The sequence below is a fragment of the Trachymyrmex cornetzi genome, unplaced genomic scaffold (genome assembly GCF_001594075.2).
Source record: "Trachymyrmex cornetzi isolate Tcor2-1 unplaced genomic scaffold, Tcor1.1 scaffold99, whole genome shotgun sequence".
NCBI classification, from domain to species: domain Eukaryota; kingdom Metazoa; phylum Arthropoda; class Insecta; order Hymenoptera; family Formicidae; genus Trachymyrmex; species Trachymyrmex cornetzi.
Genome location: NW_017300343.1, coordinates 4,063,091 through 4,086,241, shown reverse-complemented (window position 1 = coordinate 4,086,241; position 23,151 = coordinate 4,063,091). Strand labels below are relative to the sequence as shown.

The window sequence follows — 23,151 nt, the reverse complement described above, 5'->3', positions numbered from 1 at the left end:
AAAAATCGAGATTCTAGATTCAAATTTTCATAGTTTTTAATATTTCAAAGGGTTTCAAATATAAAAATAGTGATTATTTTAATTTCATGTTTATGAAACTTGGTAATAATTTTTTCTTTCAATCTAAATCAATCTATGAAAAATAAAATTTTTTGACAGAATTTTGGAAACCCTAGGATTGCTAAGAAAATACATGTTAGATTACAAAAAAACAAAATAGGAAATTTCTATTTTGCTTTATATAAATAGTGTTTAAGAGAAGTTAATGCAATATATTTTTGTGTGTATAGATTGAAGTGGAGGACTCGGGTATACCTCGAATGAAGAGCGAGCATAATATTGTTGTAATCGTCACTGATCAGAACGACAGTCCATCCACGCCAAGATCGGTGCATGTGATGGTGCACTCATTCAATGGCAAAACACCACTGGGAAAGATCGCTGATGTGCATCCCAATGATCCGGATATCACCGGGGCTTTCACGTGCAAGATCATTCAAGGCGCGAGTTCGCGTGTACTCACCATTCCCACTGCCTGCGATTTGCACACCAACAAAATTACATCAGGCACGTTATACATCAATCGCGAAATGTCAGATTTCTCGAGATTTACAACAAATTTTTTTTCTACTACTTATTTTGAGTATTAAAAAACTCTTGTTTTGAGTATTAAAAATCACACACACACACACACACACATTGTTTTTAATATTATAAATAACTAATTTTCAATATTAAATTGGATATTTGTAAAAGTAATGTATATTTATATATTTTTTAAAAAGTGTGTGTAACGTATTAGCTTTTCGATAAGCATTTTATAATGTTACGTCTCGATTGAGGTTTAGATACATTTTATCATCGATATCTATGAACATTAATTTATTCCAAGTAGAATATTACGTAGAAAACTTTTTAACTAATATCTTGATTGTCTGTATACAGAAGTAGGATATTCTTTGAGCGTCTCCGGCAACGATGGACGACATCCGGATGTGGTCTCCAAGGTCACCGTCGATTTCCTGATCTTCTCAAACGCGACTATCGAGAACAGCGTGACCCTGCAAATTGTCAAATTGACCGCTAATGATTTTCTTAGCCGATACTATCGGGCTCTCTTGGATCTTTTGCAGCAAAAGATCAATGTCGGCGAAACACTCACCATTTTCAGCATCGGTGAAAACGGACCGGATCTGAACGTTCACTTGGCTGTGGAATCTCCGCAAGGTAAGTTAAAATATGTGTATTATTGGATATCAAACTGATATATTTATGTGTCATTATTCCAAGTAACACTTGATTATCGCGATAAAAATTATGCCATCTTGACAACGAGTGAAACTTGAAGATTTTGTTGAACTTCGCGTTAATTTGATGTCAATGTAGCACTGCACATTACTTGGAATATTTATGAATATTATTCGGTTTTACAACATATTATACACATTAGAATTAAAGTAATAATGTAACTTTGATAATATTTTATTCATTTTCTTTAGGATATCGGACGAGATACGAAGTAACCGATCTACTGATGCGCAATCAAGATCACATCGAGATGCTGTTCGAAGATCACTCATTTATTATCAACTATTCTCCATGCAAACACATGCCTTGCGAAAACGGAGGCAGCTGCAGTGACCGATTGGCTATATACGATGACGCCAGGATCACCGACAGCCAAGCGCTGATCCTAACGTCGCCCAGAATGTTGCACGAGATGGCCTGTAAGTGTCGGGACGGCTTCACCGGTGATAGATGTGAAAGAAGACAGGATCCGTGTTCTCCAAATCCCTGTTTGCTGGTGAGTACTTAAAAAAAGATATTCTACAAATAAAACATGGAACAAAGTTTAATATATATAAAATGTAATATGAAAATTTTTACAGGGAGGACAGTGCCGACGTTTAGGATACGATTTCCAATGCACTTGTCCTATCGATCGCGATGGCAAATTGTGCGAGCTTGAGAGAGGTGATGCGTGTGCCAGCAATCCGTGTCGAAACGGCGGATCGTGTAGAAAGAGCCCGGATAGCTTCAGCTTCTTCTGTCTTTGCAGAGCGGGCTACAGAGGAAATCACTGTGAAGCAGTCACTGATTCCTGTCGACCGAATCCTTGCTTATACGGTGGCTTATGTGTGGGAGAAAAACCTGGGTTTGTTGATCCTTTAAATATAATTTTAAATGGCACAGCAATCTATATACATACTTGCTCCATTCAATGACTGAGTGCGAATTCGTACGAAAGTGAAATAAGATATAAAATTATTATCCACTTAGATATCGATGTAGCTGTCCCGAGGGTCGCTACGGCCGACATTGCGAACGCTCGACCTTCGGTTTTCACGAGTTGTCGTATATGGCATTCCCGGCGCTGGACTCCAACACAAATGACATCACTATGGTGTTCGCCACCACGAAACCGGACGCGTTGCTACTGTACAACTACGCACCGCAAACGGGTGGCCGCTCGGATTTCGTCGTGTTGGAATTGATAAATGGCCGAGTGGTCTTCTCGTACGGCGGTGCCAGAAGTGCGATCACCACCGTCACTATTAAGACAGAGCGGCCAGTATCGGATGGTGAATGGCACAAGGTCACCGCCACTCGGAACGGCAGAGTTATCTCGCTCAGTGTGTCCACTTGCAAGGAACATGGCGACGTCTGCGACGATTGCAGACCAAGTGATGGTACCTGCTACGCGGGCGACGTGGGCCCGACTGGGTGAGAGCCCTATTAATTTTTCAAATACCTTTTTTTAACAAAAGAAGATCAATCCATAGATGAGACCTTAAAATTCAACTGAAAACTAAACTTTTAAGCATTCTAAAATTCTATTAAGATTAAACGTCATTATATACAGTTTTGATTGCCAAATTATAGAAACTTTATTTTAAATCGTAAAACTTAATTACTTAATGCTAATAGAGGTAATTACTAGGAACGATATTAAAAAAAATGATTTATTTTACTCAAAATGCTTGATCGCTGTAGATCAAAATTAAAAAATGTGCATTAACGTTCTCAGGACCTTAAACTTCAACAATAATCCTCTTTTACTGGGCGGCTTGGAAAATGCTGATCCCGTGTTGGAGCGTCCAGGTCAAGTGCACTCTGACGACTTCGTGGGTTGCATTCATTCGGTGTCAATAAATGGAAGGACCTTGAATCTGACGAATCCGCTCGCATCGCGTGGTGTGAAATCCACGTGTGTCAGATCGCAACGGAATCCTTGCCTGAAAGATGAGAAGGACGCTGCATCCGTCTGTGATGTGGATGCTCAATGTCACGACAAGTGGCACCAAGTGATGTGCCAGTGCGGATCTTTGAGAGCGCCCAATTGCCATGGTGCCCTGGAACCCATCACACTGAGTGAGGGAGGATTTATTCAATTCAAGGTAAAAATAAATAAATCCTGTTAATTTTTTATATAGCCTAATATTTTATTATAATTATTATATTTACTTAATATTACTAATATAATAAATGTAATAATGAAAAAATAACAATGAATTTACCACACATTGTTATTAACAAGTTTAATACTAGATATTTAATATTATATTGTTTGATATTATTGATACAAAATAATAAATTTTTAAAAGTTGTTAGTAAAAGATTAGTAAAAGGATTTAAATGTTCAAGTGATTAGAGATATCATGTTGGATTCAACTTTGTTAATACTCCATTAATTTTATTTTTAAATAATTTTGAATTGTGATGATTGTTTGTACAGATTTCGGAGAAACACAGAAGAATGCAACTGTTGGAGTACCTTTACGGTGGTTCAACGATATGGCACGTGAATCGCGTTAAGCGCGGTCTTATCGAGGATACGAGCTTTATAACGAATCCTTCTTTGAAAACAATTAGCTTGATGTTTAAAACCGTCAGACCCGATGGTATTCTAATATACGCTGCAACAAATAAGCATTTTACATCTGTAGAGGTGAGATACATTTTCAACCACCTTTTTGTCTCATAACAAATATTAAAATCATTTATTTAAAAAATAGTTAATTCTCAAGAATTGTCTTAACTTTATTATTATCAAAAATTACCAAAAATTAGTAGTAATATTAATCATATTTTAAACCAATTATAAATTGGATGCATTCTGAGATATATCAACTTTTGTTCTATATTAATTGTTGACTTTTAGATCACAGATAAATGAATAAAGAACAAATAAAAAAAATAATGTGGAAAATAAATAAATGGATTCCATTTCATCAATCTAATTAACACGACTATAATGTGTTTCAGCTTCGCAACGGCCATTTGGTTTACATGTCTCTTCTTGGATCACCAGTGAACATGTCGATTAATATTGAGGGCGGTCTCGCCGACGGACGTTGGCATAATCTGACTCTCCATGCCTACGCTCGAGGATTAAGACTGTTGATCGACGGTACTCTAACAGGCGATGAGTTAGATTTGGCAGGAGTTCATGATTTTCTTGATCCATACTTGTCCGTCTTATCGATTGGTGGAGTCAGCCAGGACCTCTATTACGCTCCTAGCGCTGGCTTTAGGAGTTTTGAAGGTTGTCTGGCTAACTTTACCATCAATAATGAGGTGCAACCATTCAACGGTTCCGGTTCAATCTTCAAAAATGTGCTTTATCATGGCAAAGTGAGCACTGGATGCAGAGGTCCGATCGGTATCGGTGCGGCCACGGCCGCGGACCCTCTCAGTATTGGCATTACTCTGGTCATCGTCTTCTTCGTCATCCTATTAATTGCCATTTTGGTGAGTTTCATAGTGTTCCGACTGCGCCGACAGAACAAAGAGAAGTCAGCACCATCGGTTGTTAACAAAAATACCAGTGCCATCATGACCGGCAATCCTCTGGTCGGTTCCGGAAATGACAATCTCATGTCCCGTCATGAGAACACGTATATCTCTGACACATCGGATTTGCGCGGCGTCGGTCACATGGGTCCTGAGTTGATTTCGAAGAAGTACAAAGAGCGCGAGATCAACTCTACCGCCGAGCATCGACCGCAACGACCGGATATCATCGAGCGTGAGGTCACCAAGTCGCCTCCCATCCGTGATGAGCATCCACCGTTACCACCGCCCACCCAAATCTCTCTTCATCCTCATGAGCATAACCCGGAACCCGACATCCCGGAGCATTACGACTTGGAGAACGCCAGTTCTATTGCGCCCAGCGACATTGACATCGTATATCATTACAAGGGTTATCGCGACGGCATGAGGAAATATAAAGCCACTCCTCCTCCTATAGGTGAGACATGACTAATAATTTATTAGAGAAAACAATTTTAATGTTTAGTTCCAGTCGACACTAAAGTAATTAAAAGTAATATAACATCAGTCTTTTAGTTGATGTCGACTAAAGTGCAAGAATAACGTGTTTTAAATCTTACCTAATAATATAATAAAGCGTATTTTATTATATTATTAAAAGGCGTATATATATTTATATATTTAAAATTATTTAATTGACTTAAATAGAAATTATTTATTGTACAGGTAATTATGGTAACCATCACAAACACACGGGACAACAACATCGTCATAACGGACCTTTTCCACCACGAGCTATGCCACCACCCAGCGTGAACCAACCACCTGGACCAGCGCCAAAATTGCTCCAGAGCACCCCTCTGGCGAGATTATCTCCCAGCAGCGAGTTATCTGCACAACAACCGCGGATTCTCACGCTGCACGACATCAGCGGAAAACCGCTGCAAAGTGCGCTGCTGGCCACCACGTCTTCATCCGGCGGTGTCGGCAAGGACGCGTTAAATTCTAACAGCGAGAGAAGTCTGAACTCGCCCATCATGAGTCAATTGTCAGGCTCGACCGCCAGCAGGAAGGCCCCTCAGTCCAACAATGAAAACTCTGTGAATAATGTGTCATCGGGCCCAATGGGTCTCACAGCGGAAGAGATTGAGCGACTCAATTCTCGTCCAAGAACGTCCAGTCTGGTCTCCACTCTGGACGCCGTGAGCTCCTCCAGCGAAGCCAGGGGTCCACCTGCGCACGGGCCTCTCCATCATCACCGACGTCACACACCCCCCGTAGAGAGGCTCGAACGACGAAATTCGTCAACCACCGACGAGAGTGGTAATGACAGCTTCACGTGTTCGGAGATTGAATATGACAACGGATCACTAGTGGGCGACAAGCGGTCCGACAACCTGTTCGCCAAACAGGATGACGAGAGGAACAGCCCGCAGGGAAGGAGCAACGTTGAATCATCGCAGTCAACGAAACCACCGCTGCCGCCGAACGTTGGCAACTACGACGGCTTCGACAGTTCATTTCGCGGCTCCCTTAGCACCCTCGTCGCCTCTGACGATGATCTATCGACTCATATGGGCGGCCTCCTCTATGGCACCCACGCCACTAATGGTTCGCCCACTACCACCACTACCACCACCACCGCTGCCGCCGAGGATGCTCTTAGCTGGGACTACCTGCTCAACTGGGGACCCAACTTCGAGAGCCTCGTCGGCGTGTTTATCGACATCGCCGAGCTGCCGGACAGTACCAGTCGAGTACCCAGATTACCGGCGAATATCCCCAAACCGTCTGAGGAATACGTTTGAAACGGATCCTTAGATATGACGCCGGGACAATTTAGTGAACAATAGTAGTCTAATGATTGTGAGATTTATTTCAGGCAAATTGTAAAGACTCGACCTGAGGAAATGTGCGAGCTCCTCTTAGGAATGTTATCGAATTGTTTTGCTGCTTATTTAGTTTGTTTAGTCGAACGTTTGTAAATTGATAGCATAAATAGTGACATCCAGTCTCGCGGGCTTGTAAGATCGAACGTGGTTTTGAGTCATATGAGGACACATTGAAAAAAATGTTAGCGAAAAATGTCATGAAAAGTATCATTGCAACGTTTGGGGGTTGCAGTGAGGTGCCACGTCGAACGGGCCATCTTGCCATAAAACAGAGAGGAAACGTCCCTCGAAGAGACTCGTCCGTATTTTTCCCATCGTGCACGGGAGAAATTCGTTGTTTTCTATTGTACTCTTTATCTCGCAATTTTTTTTGTAAATACTAAATGACACGTGTCTAATCAAAATGATTACGCTCGCGCGGAGCGCGTAATATTTACTCTTCGGTACGATCGGTCGAACTGCAAATATTCTCTTACGACAGGATATCATGTATCATTAACAATCGACCCTCGTAGAAAAATATTATTAGACTCACGAAAAAATGATTAGAAATAACTTGGAAAACCATTCGATTTTAATATTGTACGTTATTTTTTCTAATAAGTTTTTTTTCACTAATCTAATAGTATTTTTCTACAAGGTGAAAAATCACGCATGTGTGTGTGTGAAGTTAATATTATTTATAATATTAATGTTAAGATTTTAATTAATCGATAATTATTAATATTACAAATAATATGTTAATTTTAGTAGCATTAAATGTCGATGTTAAATTTGCATGTTGTGCACGTTTCGAGCGATCGTACATGATATTCAATACGAAATGCAATCACGCGAGATTACTTTAAATGCCATTTTTAATTACGACGATTTATCTGCCGCCGGTGAGACGGAAATATGTGCGACTGGGTATCGAGACAGTCCAATTATAATTGTTAACTAGCGACTTCTGTATACATATATCTTAAGCTGTCGTGCCAGATGCATACTCGATACAGTCGTACATATCGTAATGATTGCTTGAATGGCTAAGTGGCATTTATTTCAGGATTTTTAATATTTTAATCGAGAATTTTTTAAAACTGTTTATTGAAATTGCAAAATGAATTGATTTTCGGGATACGTAACTGTAAAATTTGTTATAAATTAATTTATATGACAATGTATAGTTATATTGTATTTATACGCGGGTGTGTGAATTAGATTTTGATCCTTTTATATGTCTCGAAAATTGACTTTTTATTAGTAAATGAAAAATAAAAGGAAGATAAAAATATTAGTGATTAATTAATCACGACTTTTATTATGTTACTTACTAAAATTGCAATTTCAATAAATAGGAACGGTTGTTTTTTAATTGACTTTGGATTTTGATACTGTAATATACGCCCACACAGCATACTTTATCCAAGAGATGTGTCCTGAGAACGTCTTTAAGATAAACATAGATGTCCTCTGGAAATGTCTTTGGAACGTTTGAAAGTCTGTGCTGTATGGGACAGAACTAGTCCTTATATCTTTTTGTTCATGATGATAGAATCGTCATTCTTAAATCTCCATCGGCAATGTGAAATGTTTTACTCGTTGTCTACCTATCTGAGTCTTCAAATTTTAATGTAAATTTTTATATTGTTCCGAACCGTATAAAGATTTAAAGATCTGACAAAATTCTTACATATATACTTATGAAAGTTTTAATGATAGATTTATATTAAATCGTAGAAGTTGAATTTTATTTTACTTATTTTTTATAGATTTAAATTTATCTGAATTTATAATAAAAAAAATTCTGTATTTAAACTTCGACGTGACTGTACTTTTAAAGTCTAACATTGCCGGCGGAGGATTAAAAAATCGTAAAATCCATTGTCTTAATAAATCCGGATTAAATCTGGAAATTATATATCGATTATATGTATATTATCTGATTTTAGAATATTCCAAATAATAACTGTTTTGTTAAATTTTCCTTGTTTTTGTTAAGTATTGTATAGCATTTGTGCCATTCAGCCATTCGACTCAAGACACGGCGTTTTGATTAGAAGAGAAGGGAGAGAGTTCGTCTTCCCACATTACAAGCAACAAACTACTTTGCAATTCTTAGATTGCGAAGATAACGGAACGCCGCTGATGAATGGGATTATCGGGCTGTAGTGGAATCCGCCACGCGGATGATAACGTGATTCGCGGGCGTGTCAAATTCGTGCTCAATTCGTGCTCGTTAAAGCAATAACGGCTCCTAATCGTAGCGTTCCTGAGAGTAGTCTGCTGGCGGCAGACTACCAGACTGATTTTCTCCTCTCTCCAAACAACGTTTCGCGATCGCGAGATGCGACCTCCTCGACGATCGCCTTACGCGTTTACTTTGTAAATTATGAGATCTGTCCTCGGCCTGATTTCATCTTGTAAATAAAACCGCGCGTGTGAATTGTACAAAAGTGCGAATGCATGTGTGAATGCCAGAGAGTGCGTGCTAACTATCATCATCGATCGTAAAATAGATGACAGATTTGTAAAAGTTGCTGTCTTATTTATTTCCTTTTTCTTCTCCTCTAAATTTTAATGTGAAATATACAGGAAGATTTTTTGATATTTTAAATATCTCTAAGAAAATAACGTTCTGTACAACGTATACGAAAATCATGTGTTACACAAAAAATTATTTTTCGTTGTTAAACATTGGAGGATTAGATTTAGTTATTTTGTTATTTTTAACTTTCACATGTATCAAAATGTGTTATTTTAATACGCAACATGTGATTGAAATAAGCGTTCATATAGTTCATAAAAAAATTTCCATAAAAATTTAAATTCCCATAAAATTGAAACAAATTTAAATAAAAAAATTGAATATATATAATATATATAGATTTTAATTTAATAAAAACATTAAATTTGAATCAAATTTTTTATTGAATCATTTCTTGAGTTAAATTATTTAACTTCATTATTTTAATTAAATTAACGATATACTGTTAAGTAATACGGTTTATAATGATTAAAAATGACTTAAATTGAGTATAATTTAGCATTACAAATTTAACTTGTATCGCATAATTTTCTCGTTTAAATACTATTATTCATAAAGAGATAGAATTAAAAGAGATCAGAGAAGAGTTTAAATATATAAATCCAATTCGACTTAGATAAATTTAACTAAAATTTAGTGTGATAGACAAATTACGAGGCCCACATCGATCTTTGAAAATGTCTGAAAAAAGCTCATTACCTATCTATTACATCGATAAATCTCGATTACTTCTTCGATCTTCATCTCTTGCATATGTTCCGATACTTTTGTCAAAACGGTTAAAACCGATCTATTTCATCGCGTCAAATTACTTATTAATTATTTTTTACTATATATGTATTAGCATCTATTATTATTTGTTGACTTGAAACTGAATTTTCTGTCGCTTCGTGAACGAGACACGAGAAAGTTTGCGTTTTCCACGCAGAAATTTCACCGACCTCGCGACTCGTCGGGCTGCCGGAATCCGATATAATCGGTTATAATGTACAGATAATGATATCTCCATTTCCGTCATACGACGAGCTACTGAATAGCGCTTTCGCAAACATTAGTTTGATCGCCGACAAGACCTGGACCTTCGATCTGGAAGATCCTTTCCGAAAGTTAAATCACTCTCTTTGGATTCAAGTGAGACGCGCAACAGATACTTATCCCATAAATACCGCATCAAAGTACCGCATTTTATATATATTTTCCCAAACATTTTTTTATCGATGTTACTATCGTTTATCATTGTCTGAAGACCTGCATAAGAGAAGAAAGGAATTATCAAAAATTTGTTTTTTATAGCTGAACTAGTATACACTTTTTGTATTTAAAATAAAATAGGCATGTTTGTTATTTGGTGACAGTAAAAAAGAAAATTCTATCGCAGTTTCAGTGCAACAATAAAAAATTAATCTCTGTCGTTGAATTAACAGAGATATTTTTTCTGAAGATAAGGGAAATTACGTTGGATCATTTAGAACCACAAATTTTGATATTTTCATTTATTGGAGATAGTAAACAATATAGTTGTAAATTGTTGAAAGTAAAAAAACTCGCGCGTATTGTAACAGTACAGATTTTTTCGCGATGAGAGGAAGGAAAATTTATTTTGACATAATGATAACTTATCGCGCGCGTTTAATGCCAGAGTTGCGAAGTAACCGCGAAGTACGAGGAATATGGTGATTATCGTCCAAGACTCGTTCGAGACGTCATCTCCGAATCGCGCTTGGCGAAATACGGTAATTACGAGTACGACGAGCAGCATGAGAGAATGTACAGGCCGGACGACGGTAAATCGTCGGGTAGCGTGCCTTGCCACTTCCGTTCAGCTACGGAGGCTGTGGAACCGTGGATGCTTCCTGAAGTTCAAGAACACTTCGCCCGGTTAATTTCGTCCAGTTGCACGCGATCACATCGGGAACCGTTAGTTCGCTTCGGCACTTCGGTGTTATTTTTACGATCCGCGAAGTTCTTCCCTCTACACAATTTCGTGATAAAGAAATTATCACGAATTATGACCCATCTACGCTGTAATATTTAATTAAGGATGATATATAAATCTTATTTAGCGATTGAAGATATAATATATTAATTGCAATTTAATTAAAATTGATTCATTCTCAAGGAGAAAAATTAATTGAAATGACGTCGATAAGACGTGCATAATCGACGTCGGTCCAATTTTTATTTCTTTCTGAGTTTTATATTCATCACAACAATATTTGTATCGCAGACATGAAAATTCGAAATACATCTACTATTGATTGTGATTAGATTTGAATATCTTGTTAATTAGTACTTTCAATTTGCAAAGCTCAGCAATACAAATACTAAAGAGTAACACTGCGAGGAGGGATAATGAAACCGTCGCTTGCTCGAACTTCCAATTGGACTGGAACGAGAGCTCGAAAAAGCGACGTCAAAAGACCAGTCCAAAAGGGAGCAGAAAAATTGGATTGCGCGATGAATTACTTTCGGCTTATAAATCTGACGAGGGCGGTAAGCAGTAATTTTACAAGTTAATAAGAATACAAATTACAAATCTATAAATTATACACCTGTACAGATCCTTATACGAAAAATAATACAAATAATAATTTTATCTTTTCATTTGTATTTTAATTGTTATTTATTCTATTAAAAAATTATTTCATTAATTACATATTTTTGTATTTATTTATTAATATTCTAATTTTAGTATTAATGAAATAGATTTTATTAATAAATTATAATTATTTTAATTAAATTTGTTATTTATTGCAAGTTTGTAATAAAAATATATGCTACTTTTTTTACAAATGACGCTTACAACAATCTTTGTAACGCAGTGAAAAATAAAATAATTATTACAATCGTTCCAACAAATACTTTTGTTTAGAAACTCGTATTATGTAATTTCTTATATTTTAATACAATAAACATTTGTATCCATAATATAACAATTACAATTAGCACCTAATTAGCATTTTCTGCGTTTAATTAAAAATAAAATTATATTTACATAATTAAAAAATTCCTGTTGAGAAGTTGAAATATATTAGAGATACACAGAATAATTAAAACACTAGCATCTTAAAACTAGTATCTATAAGTTTAAAGACTCAAATGCTATCGTCTTACGCTTCTTTTATTCCTTACTATACATATTATGTGCTATTAGGAAAATCAATCAGAATGTTTGCCCGTCATCGCCGATACACCGCCGAGACTGCCGCGGAAATGCAGCTGCAGTTCCGCATCGAGAGCAACGCTGTGCGCGACATATGGAACTCCGAAAAGTTTCAACAACAGCAGCAGCAACAGCAGCAGCGATGCCATCGACAGAACCAACAATCACGTACCGCACAACAGACGCAGCCTGTCACCCAACATCATCAGTTCTACTACACATTGCAGTATCAACCCTTGATCATGCGAGAATATCAGCGAAAACCGTTATTATCACCTCCACCATTACCACCACCGCCGCCGCCACCACCAGTTTTGAGCGCCGAAGTGCCTGAATTCTTCCCGAAGTCGAGCCTACCTCCGATAGCATATAACTTGAATAATGACAAAGAGCGCAAGACTTGCCAGATACGGTACTTCCCGTCGTTGAATGACAGGAATTACCAGAACGAGTTGTTTCCTCATAACAGGCCGCAGCAGGAGACTGCGGCAACTGTCTTCCCAGTAAACGTACGGCTTACAGAAGTAAACTTTAAATCTGTTCTCTTCAGCTAAACTTCTTGCATAGATCATCTTTCCTCTTTTTCTTTCGCATTAGAGAAATAAGAGAAAAGATGAATGGTACAAGAAGTTCAGCTAAACAATACAGGTCTTTTGTATCAAGATCACGTTAGACGTTTCTGAAAGAGATTAGTCAAAAGTTGAAGTCTCTTACATAGAATGTTATATAAAATATATATAGAATCGTAATATGCAAAATGTACCTTCATGAATGTCATGATAAATTTTTCATTACAGTCCGCGATGCAATCAAAATTTGGTTGCATTGGAAGAAAAACGATCGTATTACGTTAAAATTTAAATTGATTTAATGAGTCAGCTTTTAAAAAAAATAATTTTTATAATTTATATTATTAATATGAATTGATTATTAAAACCTTTTAGCTATGTAACTTCTTTTTTATGATACAGAATGCTAGAATGTCCATATTATCAGCGACAGAGATGAATGTGTTTCGTTCGCCTCAAGAATGGATTCACAGAGTGGCACCACCAGTGCAATTGCAGTTGACAGCGTCTTCCTCGTCACCATTATCAATCTGCACGCCGCTGCAACCAATTCACGATGCTGCAATTGTCGGCCATCGTCCTTTACAGGCACTTTTTATATAAAAATAATTTTTTATATAAAGTATTTTTATTGAAAAGAATTAAGATATCTAACTAAAAAAGAAATTTTAAAAATCTATCATTTACTAAAAAATCTATCATATTTTTAATCCTTTCGTCTGCAATCTGTGTCTTTTAACTCAAATGTTAAAACCTTAATTTTTTTATTAAATAATATTTTATTAATTAAAATGTAAGCAACGACAAAGAAAAAGTTGAAATTTGTTTATTAAGATACAATTTTCAACAATAAGGGAATCGGACTTCTTTATTTTGAAGAAAATTGAGAGCGAAATTTTTTGTACCAAAAAAAGACCTAAATTGTAGACGCAAGGTTAATTGTTCTAGAATTTAAATATTATTCGTATTTGAAGAAAAAGAGAGAGGATAGAGATAGATAGATAGATAAATAGAGAGAGAGAGAGAGAGGGGGGGAGAGGGGAATTTATTACAACTATTTTCCGCATTACAATTATTATCAATATAATACAAACAATTATAATTGATGAATAAGATTAGTAATGTTACATCATTATTAAAAAATTCCACAAAGCAACTCATGAAAATAAAATTATGCATCGTAATTTTGTAGATGTACGAGAAATTTTTACCTTGTACCCAGCCAAGTTCAACGACACCCATACCTGTGTATCAGCGACCGGTGGAACTGTACCAGGAACCAATGCTGAAGCGGAAGAATCAAGGAGTCGACTTTAACAATCTCATATTACTAACAAAGAACAGCATCAAGACGCGACGAGGCCACTCGAAGCCCCCTGTTCAGCAGCCTTTCCTTCTGGATTCCAGACAGAGCCTAAAAACTTCCAGTCGCAACGTGCAGGTGCAATGGTTCGATAGGGATCACAGTGTGAAGAAAACGAAGGAGGTCGTGACCGTAAACGCACTCGTGTCCGAGCTACGCAGTTTTGAGGAAAAGTACGAATACTGCAGAGGAGCCGATACTAGCTGGAGAACGGTCGCCGAATCATCACAAGATCAGCAAAGGTTGTCTGAAACTTCGTTCCGGTTGAAGGATGGAATATATGGGAACGAGAGCTCGAAGCGGCCGCTTTATAGGGACGTTCTAGCAAATGCCTCGAACGAGGAGATCTTAGATAATGTCTTCGAGAAGAGGTACATTGAAGTTTTCGATTAAAAACTTTTTAAAAGTTTGGATGATTTGGCAGAGTCATTTTTTTTTATCAAATTCATCTGTAGTTTGAATAGCTGTATTTAACAGAGAAAGCGACTTTGTAACTTATAAAATTCTTTAATATGATTAACCTTGTCCTTCACTGGATCTAAATGTATAAATCAATCACATTGAAGATTTTATAACAGTTTCAAAGCTTTTCCTGCTGAACGCAACTGATGTTTCACTGGTTTTCAGGTACGACGAGCTTGAACAGCAAGCGATGGAACAATATAGAAATTCGGAGGAGTCACTGGCGCTCAAATATCAGGTAACGTTCCAAACTTGAATATTCATTTTGTGGCACATGGCTATACATATCCTCGCAAAAAATGAAAGGAAATAATTAAAAGAAAAAAAATTAGTAAAATTATGAAAACCGTGTGATCTTACAGATTCTTTGACGTTCAGATCTAATAGCAATAAATTATTTATTTCTTTTTACTCCAATAGTTATCATACGATATTTTACAACCAAAAGAATTAATTTTCAATCGTTCTTAATGCTTGAAAGTAGAATGCTCCGTTTGATAAACGCGTTTTCGATTAATTTTTATTCAACTTTTCACATGGAATATTATTATGCTGATGTTTACATTACGATATCGTAGGAATTGGAACGTCAAGCAATGGAACAATACAGAAATGGTAATACAGGAGATGAAAAGCGCTCGATGAATCAGGATTGTGTCGATGGACAAAGATGTTCGGAATACGGACACTGCAATCCCGTAAAAAGACATGCAAGAAGAAAAAGTAAACATGACGCTTCCAAAATTGTTATATAATATATTGAATGTAACACGTTTAATGCTCTTCGATAAAAATAATATCTTAAATAACTATTTTTCTCAGGTTCTTGTTTTCCGCAAATCACTCTATTAAAGCCGAAGGGTAAATCCTTGCCAAATGTCTGTCATGGCAATGACAGTAATCATCAAGCAACCATCGCTTCAAGAAGTTTATCCGCATTGACCGAATCGTCGAAGAGATCGAAAAACATATGTAAGGGTGCATCAGGAGATAAAATCGATACGAGTGGTAAGTTAGTTATCAGCAACGTAACACTGCGGAAAAGTATTAGAAAAGGCACAAGAAAGTTTATAACGCATAATGAAATTAGTCGTATTAGATATGCCGATATCAGATAAATACTCGGGTATTTTTTATTGCTGTATTAAATTATACTAGAATTTATCCAGACAATATTGAATAAAAAATTATATTGAAATATTTTGGTAATGTGTGTGATAAGGAGATGCCATTATTCTTTAAAATATTGTCACAATGTGTTGCATTGAATTTTGACTTCTTTATAGCATTAAATTTCGAAATAAAATCTATATCAACACGATCTGAGTTCTACAATCAGAAAATGGTTTTAAAATTATTGATTTTTGAAGTCTCAGTTCGAGCATCGTCAAAGCGGCGTCTGATACTGATGTCACCCTTCGAACGCAAATCAGAGGCCAGACAAATAATGAAGGCGACGGAACTACAAAATATTTGCTCGTTCTCTCAAACAAAAAACAACGTCCTTGATTATTATCGGACTTCCGAAATTGCCCAGAATGGCAGCGGTGATGAAAATATAACAATTATACAGTCACCTGGTAATGAAGGTATAATAGCATCAATCATGTAAAGGCATGATGTAATATAGTCTGTTCAACAAGAAAGTGTGGGTGATAATCTGAAAAGAATAAACGATAAAGTAAAGTTGTTTTTTTTTAAATGAAAATAGAAGATTTTTAGTAATGCGCAATTATCTAATATTTCATTTAGTCGTCTCTATTATCAATTATTGCTTGGCACCGTTTTAGTTAGTTTAAAGATTCAAACGTACGGTATAAGATAGATGGCGCTACTGTGATTTTCTACAAAAATATCACCCACACTTTCTTGTTGAACGAACTGTATACACAATTTATATATAATTTGTTTACATACATATATAATTAAGTTTATATATATATTATATATAAATTAGAAGTATTCCTAATTATGTGTTTATTTTGGTTTTTTATAGTGATTATTTTTATTTTTTATATCATTTTTTAATTATAAGTTTAGCTTATATAAAAAGAATTTGTATTTTACACTGTGTTCATGGTAATAAAAAAACAAATAAAAATGCTTTCTGATCTGGGTACCGATCATGTACTTTTCCTTAGGGCGGATATGTGAAAAAAGTGAAAAATTTTTTCATTAATCTCAATTATAAAAATTTAACGTTTCCGCTCTAGGGAAAAAGTACATATACCCTAACGTTTTCAGTTTGGTTGTCCGGATTCTGGACTACTTAAGAGCAATTTAACGAATTTCCTTGGGAAAAATTGAAAGACTATCGAAGTTCCTTTGCCAAGACGACATCGGTGGATTGAACTGGAGAAATTCTTCAGAAATAAGAAGCAAGTCATGACTTATAATATAATTAATATTATAGGCATATATGTATTATGAATATGTATGTATGTATGAGAAGTAAGTTATAGCGTATTCATGTGATACACGTATATTGATATACAATCGACAAGACAGTTTACATAAATTTTTACAACAGATAAATTGTGTTTGTAAATAGTGACCAGACTTGCGAAATGCATTAAACATGTCTACCTGTTCATAAGCACGTATTATATATTTTTTTATATTATTATAAAATATGCTATAAAAAAGGTAACAAATCTAAACTGGCTACATTATTCGATATCCAAAGGATATATGATCTAAGTAGAGTTAAATCTTTTGGGAACGTATCTTTGGAAATTTTCAGTCTTCGTTTAACTCTTTGAGTCATCTATCATGTAAATGGTATGCAATACAAATAAAATAGGGCATTACAAAATATAGACGTAAAAAAAATCTTATCAAAGACTATATACTGTAAAAAATATTCCTTCTCTTTTCATGTATAAACTCTGACTTTTACACAAAACACACATGCATATTTTTATGTAACGTATAGAATAATTTAATATATTGGTTGCGCCAAGCAGAATATTTATTTTGCAACTGTTGAAAGTTTTCTTCGTTTGAGATAAAGTTACTTCTCTAGATTTTTAAAAGTATAATCCAATTAATGCGAAAAAAACTTACAACAATTACAGAATAAACATTCTGCTGAACACAGCCATTGTTCAGGCATCTGCAACCATATATGTTGCATACATTCTTTGGACATTATGGAAATATCTTTTATGTAATAAAAGAGTATTCGAATAATTCAATCATTTCTTTCTACAACGGAATGAATTTACCAATTATCGAGAAACTCAAATCCAGTCTTTGGTATGCTTCTCTCTTCATCTTCTTGATTCAGTTGGGATGACTGAAAGCTACTATAGGAACTGGGTGTTTCTAACAGAGCGGTCGATTCGTTTATGTCGCTCGATTTTGTTCGCGATGTCATCACTAAAGTATTCGATTGACTTTTGTCCGTATCGGAATCCCTCACCAAACTTTCCAAGTCATCCTCGACATTGCTTTGTAACTTCAATAAAGAGGTCTTGTTGATCAGTTTAGCAAATATACTATCAGAGTGTTCGCTGTCAATTTCATTTGTCAGTAAATCATCGCTGCACTGATCATTTTCGAATAAATCACTGGTGTAACAATCTGATGGATAACTGACTTGGTGTAGGGAGTTATAGTTATCGCTTAATGAGCAATTGTTTCTTTGTGTCTTCGCAGGACTAGAAAAATGTGGTAATTCTCCAAAATGAGTCCTCATTGACCTAGATTTCACATCTTCGTTAGAGTCTATCAGACTAAGATTCATCTGTGATTGAGTCATGAACGAAAATGGTGCGGAGTGTTCATCTCGCCATCGTAACGTCTGTAATACAGTGAAAAAGTTATCAGTTCGTCATTTAATTTTTTCCATAAACATTGATGATACTATACTTACTGAACCGGTTTCATCTATGACATATTTCATTCCAGTTTGTATGCGCAGTTTTGGATACCACTCGGGTAATTCCTTTGTCAACTCAACCTTCTTCAAGGTGTACTTCAAAACTATCTCGGGCTGAATTATAGTCTCGTTGATGGCTTGATTGCGCTCCGCTGTACTCAAGGTGCTCCATAGTCCTTCATAGGCCTCCTTCGTTGCTGTTATATCCTCGCCGATCCTTCGAGCTATAGGATTTATATTAAAAAAATATTCCTCTGCTCTTGCAGTAAGAGTGCTGGAGCTCATTCCGCTGCGCTAAAGCACAAAAATTTGTTGATGGTCAAATTGATCATAACATGATTATAGAATATGTGTAAAGCGTAAAGACAAATCTACGACCAAGCAACATTAAAATTATATTCTGATATACGTACTAGCTTTAATAATGACATAAACAAAAGGGGTGAGTGTATTATGTCAACATAATAATTATTAATTATTTCGTTATATCACAGGATAATCGGATAAACGTTTAACGAAAGTAAGTCTTGAATACACGTAAACTATCATCATTGAAGATCACATTCACGAAAATGTGTCGACCACGAAACGAACGTGTCAATTGAGGATAATTAGGGAGGCCGTAGAAGCCATGATGGCAAAACTTGTTATGCGCTTGCGCCTTCTCTAGAAATAAAATAATGAATACATTCAAGCCGGCAGCGAGCAACTACCCTGCTTTCGCCGAGCAAATATTGAATAAAAACTGCTAGTTGCTTTATCGCAGCAATCAACTGCACAGCATATTTTATCTTCCTTTTCTAATTAACAATTTAGTATTTGTGTAGTATTTATTACGTTTATTAATTTTTTATATTTGTTTTTATTATATGTTTGTTTTCTAAGTATCAATATAAATGTTGACTAATCTATTGACTAATTCATGCTATTTCGTAGTATTGTTTGTGTAATATTTTATTAATTTTTATAAAATGAAAATATGTTCAAAACCACAAAGCGTAATATTATTAAAAGATGCAGAGTTGTACGTTGATTTATAGGATTACTTTTTAATAATTACAATAATTTATGGTATTAATTATAACTTTTTTTTGCAAAAAATTATAGTTTATATTATTCTGGGTATACATTGGTTTTCCAATATTGGACCAATCTGCTCAATATTGGCTATACATTAGTTTTCTAATATTGCAAAATCAATGTATAACCGATTTTGGCCTAATATTAGAAAACCAATTGTATAGCCACGACAGGTAAAAACGACTGATTATTATACAGTCATGTAGTATTTACTTGCCAAGCGAGTTAACTGTTCCGTCAGTTCGAATACATCCAATATAACTGTGTTATCGGAATAAGTACAATAATCTCAGCAGACCTATTCTAATTTAATAACGACAGCGTCGATATCGCTGTGTCGTTGTGCAGCTTCTTTACCATAGCAATTATCTGCGCAACGACGCTGTAACGATATCGACATGCATTGTTAAAAGTTACAGAATGACAGCAGGAATCTGCCATTAGCCTACGGTAAGTTTGAAATATTTTGTACATATAATTTTTAATTTTAATTGACCATTTTTTTTCAGAATTTCTTATATTGTTAATGACAAACTTGATTTTACAATGCTAATGGATAGGGAATTACAATAAGAGAGTCGAATGAAAAAAGTAACATGTCTATATTATTTTTTTTTTAACGGCGAGGATTGCACGAGGTACTAATGAAGCTAAAATGTTCTCAGCAGACATGTAAAATGATAGATTAAATAACGTCTTGGAATTTCGCTTTGTATTCAATTATAAAGAAACAAAATCATCTAAATGTATTCATTTAAATATATTTTAAGAGTCCCGCTTAAAAACGAAGGTGAACAATACAATGCCCAACTGTTCTTGTACATTCGGATTGCGACGGAAATATTTATATTTATATATATATATATATATACATTATTCTTTTTATTATCATACACACATATACAATATTTTAATATCTCATTATCAGTCGCTCGCGATGATAGATCATTTCTATAAATTCGACAGACAGATGACTATTACTTAAAGTTTATAAATTAATATAAAGAATGATATATGTAAAGAATAAATGTAATAGTATAATATGAAGACATATAACGTATACAATGTAAAGAATGAAAATACTTATTTGTATGTAACTAATAGGAATGATAATAAATAAAGATTGCATATCCGTTATTAATATTATATGTGCATATGATAATGCACATATAATATTAATATTTTTATAAAACACCTCAAGTATAAAGGAATATATTTTTAATCACTTTTGTCTTTCTTTATACAAAGTATATGTACAACTTAGTACATTGCAGTTTGATATTTCGTCAATTACAAAATAAAAGCTTTCTTTTCTCAAGAAAACATTTCCGGATATTTTTTTCATTAGTATCAACTGCTTGTTTCGATAATTGTAATCTCTTTAAAAGTATCTACCCATCCAAACCGTTCAATGAAAGAATATATTTTGAGAATGGAATGAATTGATAGCATTAAGACATAAAAAATTTTTTTTGAAATCATGATAAAAAAAATCAATAAATTCCTTCGTCAGATTAAAAAAAATAATACAGATTTTTAAAATATTTGATTTTCAAATCTTTGAAAAAATCTTTATGCACATATTTCAATATGCAGAAATTTGTGATGTTAATATTATGTTTAAATATTTTTTATATTTTTATAAAGAAATACATTCTTAATGCGAAAATATTTTGTATTCAATCTATTCTCAAATTCCTTCTGAACAAACAGTCAGAGTAAATAAATTCTTTAAGATGGATGTGTAACAATATTAGATATAATTTTCTCAATATAATTTTTTAAAATATTTTTTTGTTATCTGGCAAAATAATTCTGTCTGATTAGGTACATCAGCATAGTTTATCGCATATATTGCACATTTAAAATATTTTGTTATATATTAGGTTGTACCATAAGAAATTGCTGTTTTTATTGATTAAAATAAAAATATCATATTTTATAGAAAGAACAAGTTTTATTCCAACAAAACACGCATCGGTTAGGATTAGGATTTGGGACTATATAACTTTATTTTCGAGATTTAGATTTTAAGGAAATATATCAATCATCAATCGAAGTGTCCTTTCACTAACAGAGTTCTCTTTAAGAATCGTATTAATATTTCTATTTGTTTGAGCTGAATTACGTTGCAATTTCAAATTCATATAAAAAATATTTACAATTCTTTCATCTTATATTGACTATTTTTTAAAAATTATCTTATTTCTATGAAGAAGATAAAAAACTATAAGATAAAAATTTAATGAGATTAAAATTATAAAGTCTGATATTGTGTTGCAAGCTACGAATATCATAATTGAAGTATTTTATTTAAATTTCAAATTAATTAAATATCAACAATTTTATGTAGTACAACCCAATCCTTTTATTTCTGATACTGTCGCAGTTTTTCAATGACAGAAAAAAGTTGTAAAACTTTTTATTAGATATATCTTAAAGCTAAAGAATTGCGTTAACAAAGGACTTATCTAGCAGTTACTTTTTGTTAAATAATTTATATATGGAACATGTAAGTTTAGCAGAGAACTTTTTCCATTTTTGATATCTTTATTAAAAAAAATATACAAAATAATTCATAGTTTACGATTTCCTTTTGTAATTATATTACATATCGTGTGTACTTTAATCCTTTAGCTACGAATGGCCACAGAGCATATTCTGCATATTTACCGAGTATTAAGCTATTCCTACATACGAACGCCCACTATAAGAGTCATGACACACAAAAACGTAAGCAGTAAACGAATTGGCCAATCACGGTAGGAACTGTAAGTTCATAAATAATAGCAACATGTTGATTTCTTAATTGTTTGTTTTATTGCTTAAGTTTTTTGTGTGCTATAATCCCTAATGCACAACAGATACGTATCTACCGTGGACAAAGTTAAAATGAGAATAAGTTTCCAAATAAGCATGCTAAAAAACATCTCAAAGATTCTTTAAAAGTTCAAGATAACTAAGATATGAGATATCTTAAAGATTTCTTAAAAAGAAAAAAAATACCAACGATTTTGGCAAAAAAACGTTTTTGTTCTAAAATGTATCATAGTGTTGAAAACCTAAATGAGAATTATAGATTTTTTTAGTACTATCAATACATTTCGGAATACACTGTACGCGTGTTTGGATTACAAAACGATATCTATTTGTCTACACAGAATAAATAAAAAAAATTATTAAAAATAATTTTAGAATCTGTCGCATTATCACAAAGTAATGAATTTAAATAAATATTTCACCCACGGCAAAGCAAAAAAAACTTGTGGTTTTTTCGTACGACGATAGCATTTCCTCGATTAGTGCTCTGCTGTAGCAAAAGGGTTAATTTTCTAGATTATTTGGGCCTTAAAATCTTAGTTTATCAAAATGTGGTATAATTTTAATCAGAAAAGTTTTATGCGAAGAATACTGTATTGCTTTAAGTCTATAA

The 23,151-nt window shown here is 34.3% G+C and overlaps 3 protein-coding genes across 3 annotated transcripts in view; 2 read left to right on the top strand and 1 right to left on the bottom strand.

Moving 5' to 3' along the window:
- The window catches only part of ft (cadherin-related tumor suppressor fat), a 110,345-nt gene extending 103,147 nt beyond the window's left edge, over positions 1-7,198 (top strand). Inside the window, exons 15-23 of the mRNA XM_018521686.1 lie at positions 291-567; positions 946-1,227; positions 1,500-1,804; positions 1,890-2,155; positions 2,281-2,724; positions 3,029-3,398; positions 3,737-3,949; positions 4,267-5,254; positions 5,503-7,198. Coding sequence (XP_018377188.1) covers positions 291-567; positions 946-1,227; positions 1,500-1,804; positions 1,890-2,155; positions 2,281-2,724; positions 3,029-3,398; positions 3,737-3,949; positions 4,267-5,254; positions 5,503-6,584 — 4,227 coding nt within the window. The 3' untranslated portion in view covers positions 6,585-7,198. The remainder of the gene's footprint in view (positions 1-290; positions 568-945; positions 1,228-1,499; positions 1,805-1,889; positions 2,156-2,280; positions 2,725-3,028; positions 3,399-3,736; positions 3,950-4,266; positions 5,255-5,502) is intronic.
- Positions 7,199-9,963: 2,765 nt separating this feature from the next.
- Positions 9,964-17,253, top strand: LOC108770264 (uncharacterized). The gene is made up of 11 exons (XM_018521759.1): positions 9,964-10,329; positions 10,838-11,115; positions 11,507-11,691; positions 12,353-12,870; positions 13,333-13,518; positions 14,123-14,664; positions 14,921-14,993; positions 15,334-15,478; positions 15,578-15,763; positions 16,126-16,344; positions 17,000-17,253. The coding sequence occupies exons 1-11, from the start codon at positions 10,195-10,197 to the stop codon at positions 17,026-17,028; spliced, it is 2,496 nt and encodes an 831-aa protein (XP_018377261.1). The 5' UTR covers positions 9,964-10,194; the 3' UTR covers positions 17,029-17,253.
- Positions 17,254-17,805: 552 nt separating this feature from the next.
- LOC108770265 (uncharacterized protein C1orf198 homolog) lies at positions 17,806-19,266 on the bottom strand. The gene is made up of 3 exons (XM_018521760.1): positions 19,052-19,266; positions 18,633-18,932; positions 17,806-18,560 (listed from the first exon to the last, which is right to left on the bottom strand). Exons 1-3 carry the CDS (start codon positions 19,067-19,069, stop codon positions 17,979-17,981), a joined length of 900 nt encoding a protein of 299 aa, XP_018377262.1. The 5' UTR covers positions 19,070-19,266; the 3' UTR covers positions 17,806-17,978.
- Between the last annotated feature and the right edge of the window lie 3,885 nt (positions 19,267-23,151).

What these genes read in the sequence shown, in the direction of transcription:
- LOC108770265 (XM_018521760.1), bottom strand. An exon ending in TCATAGATGAAACCGGTTCA is followed by an intron (nt 18,561 to 18,632) that starts GTAAGTATAGTA and finishes ACTGTATTACAG; the next exon opens with ACGTTACGATGGCGAGATGA.
- LOC108770264 (XM_018521759.1), top strand. Translation starts at nt 10,195, where the DNA reads ATGATATCTCCATTTCCGTCATACGACGAGCTACTGAATAGCGCTTTC. An exon ending in TTATAAATCTGACGAGGGCG is followed by an intron (nt 11,692 to 12,352) that starts GTAAGCAGTAAT and finishes ATGTGCTATTAG; the next exon opens with GAAAATCAATCAGAATGTTT. An exon ending in AGATAAAATCGATACGAGTG is followed by an intron (nt 15,764 to 16,125) that starts GTAAGTTAGTTA and finishes TGATTTTTGAAG; the next exon opens with TCTCAGTTCGAGCATCGTCA.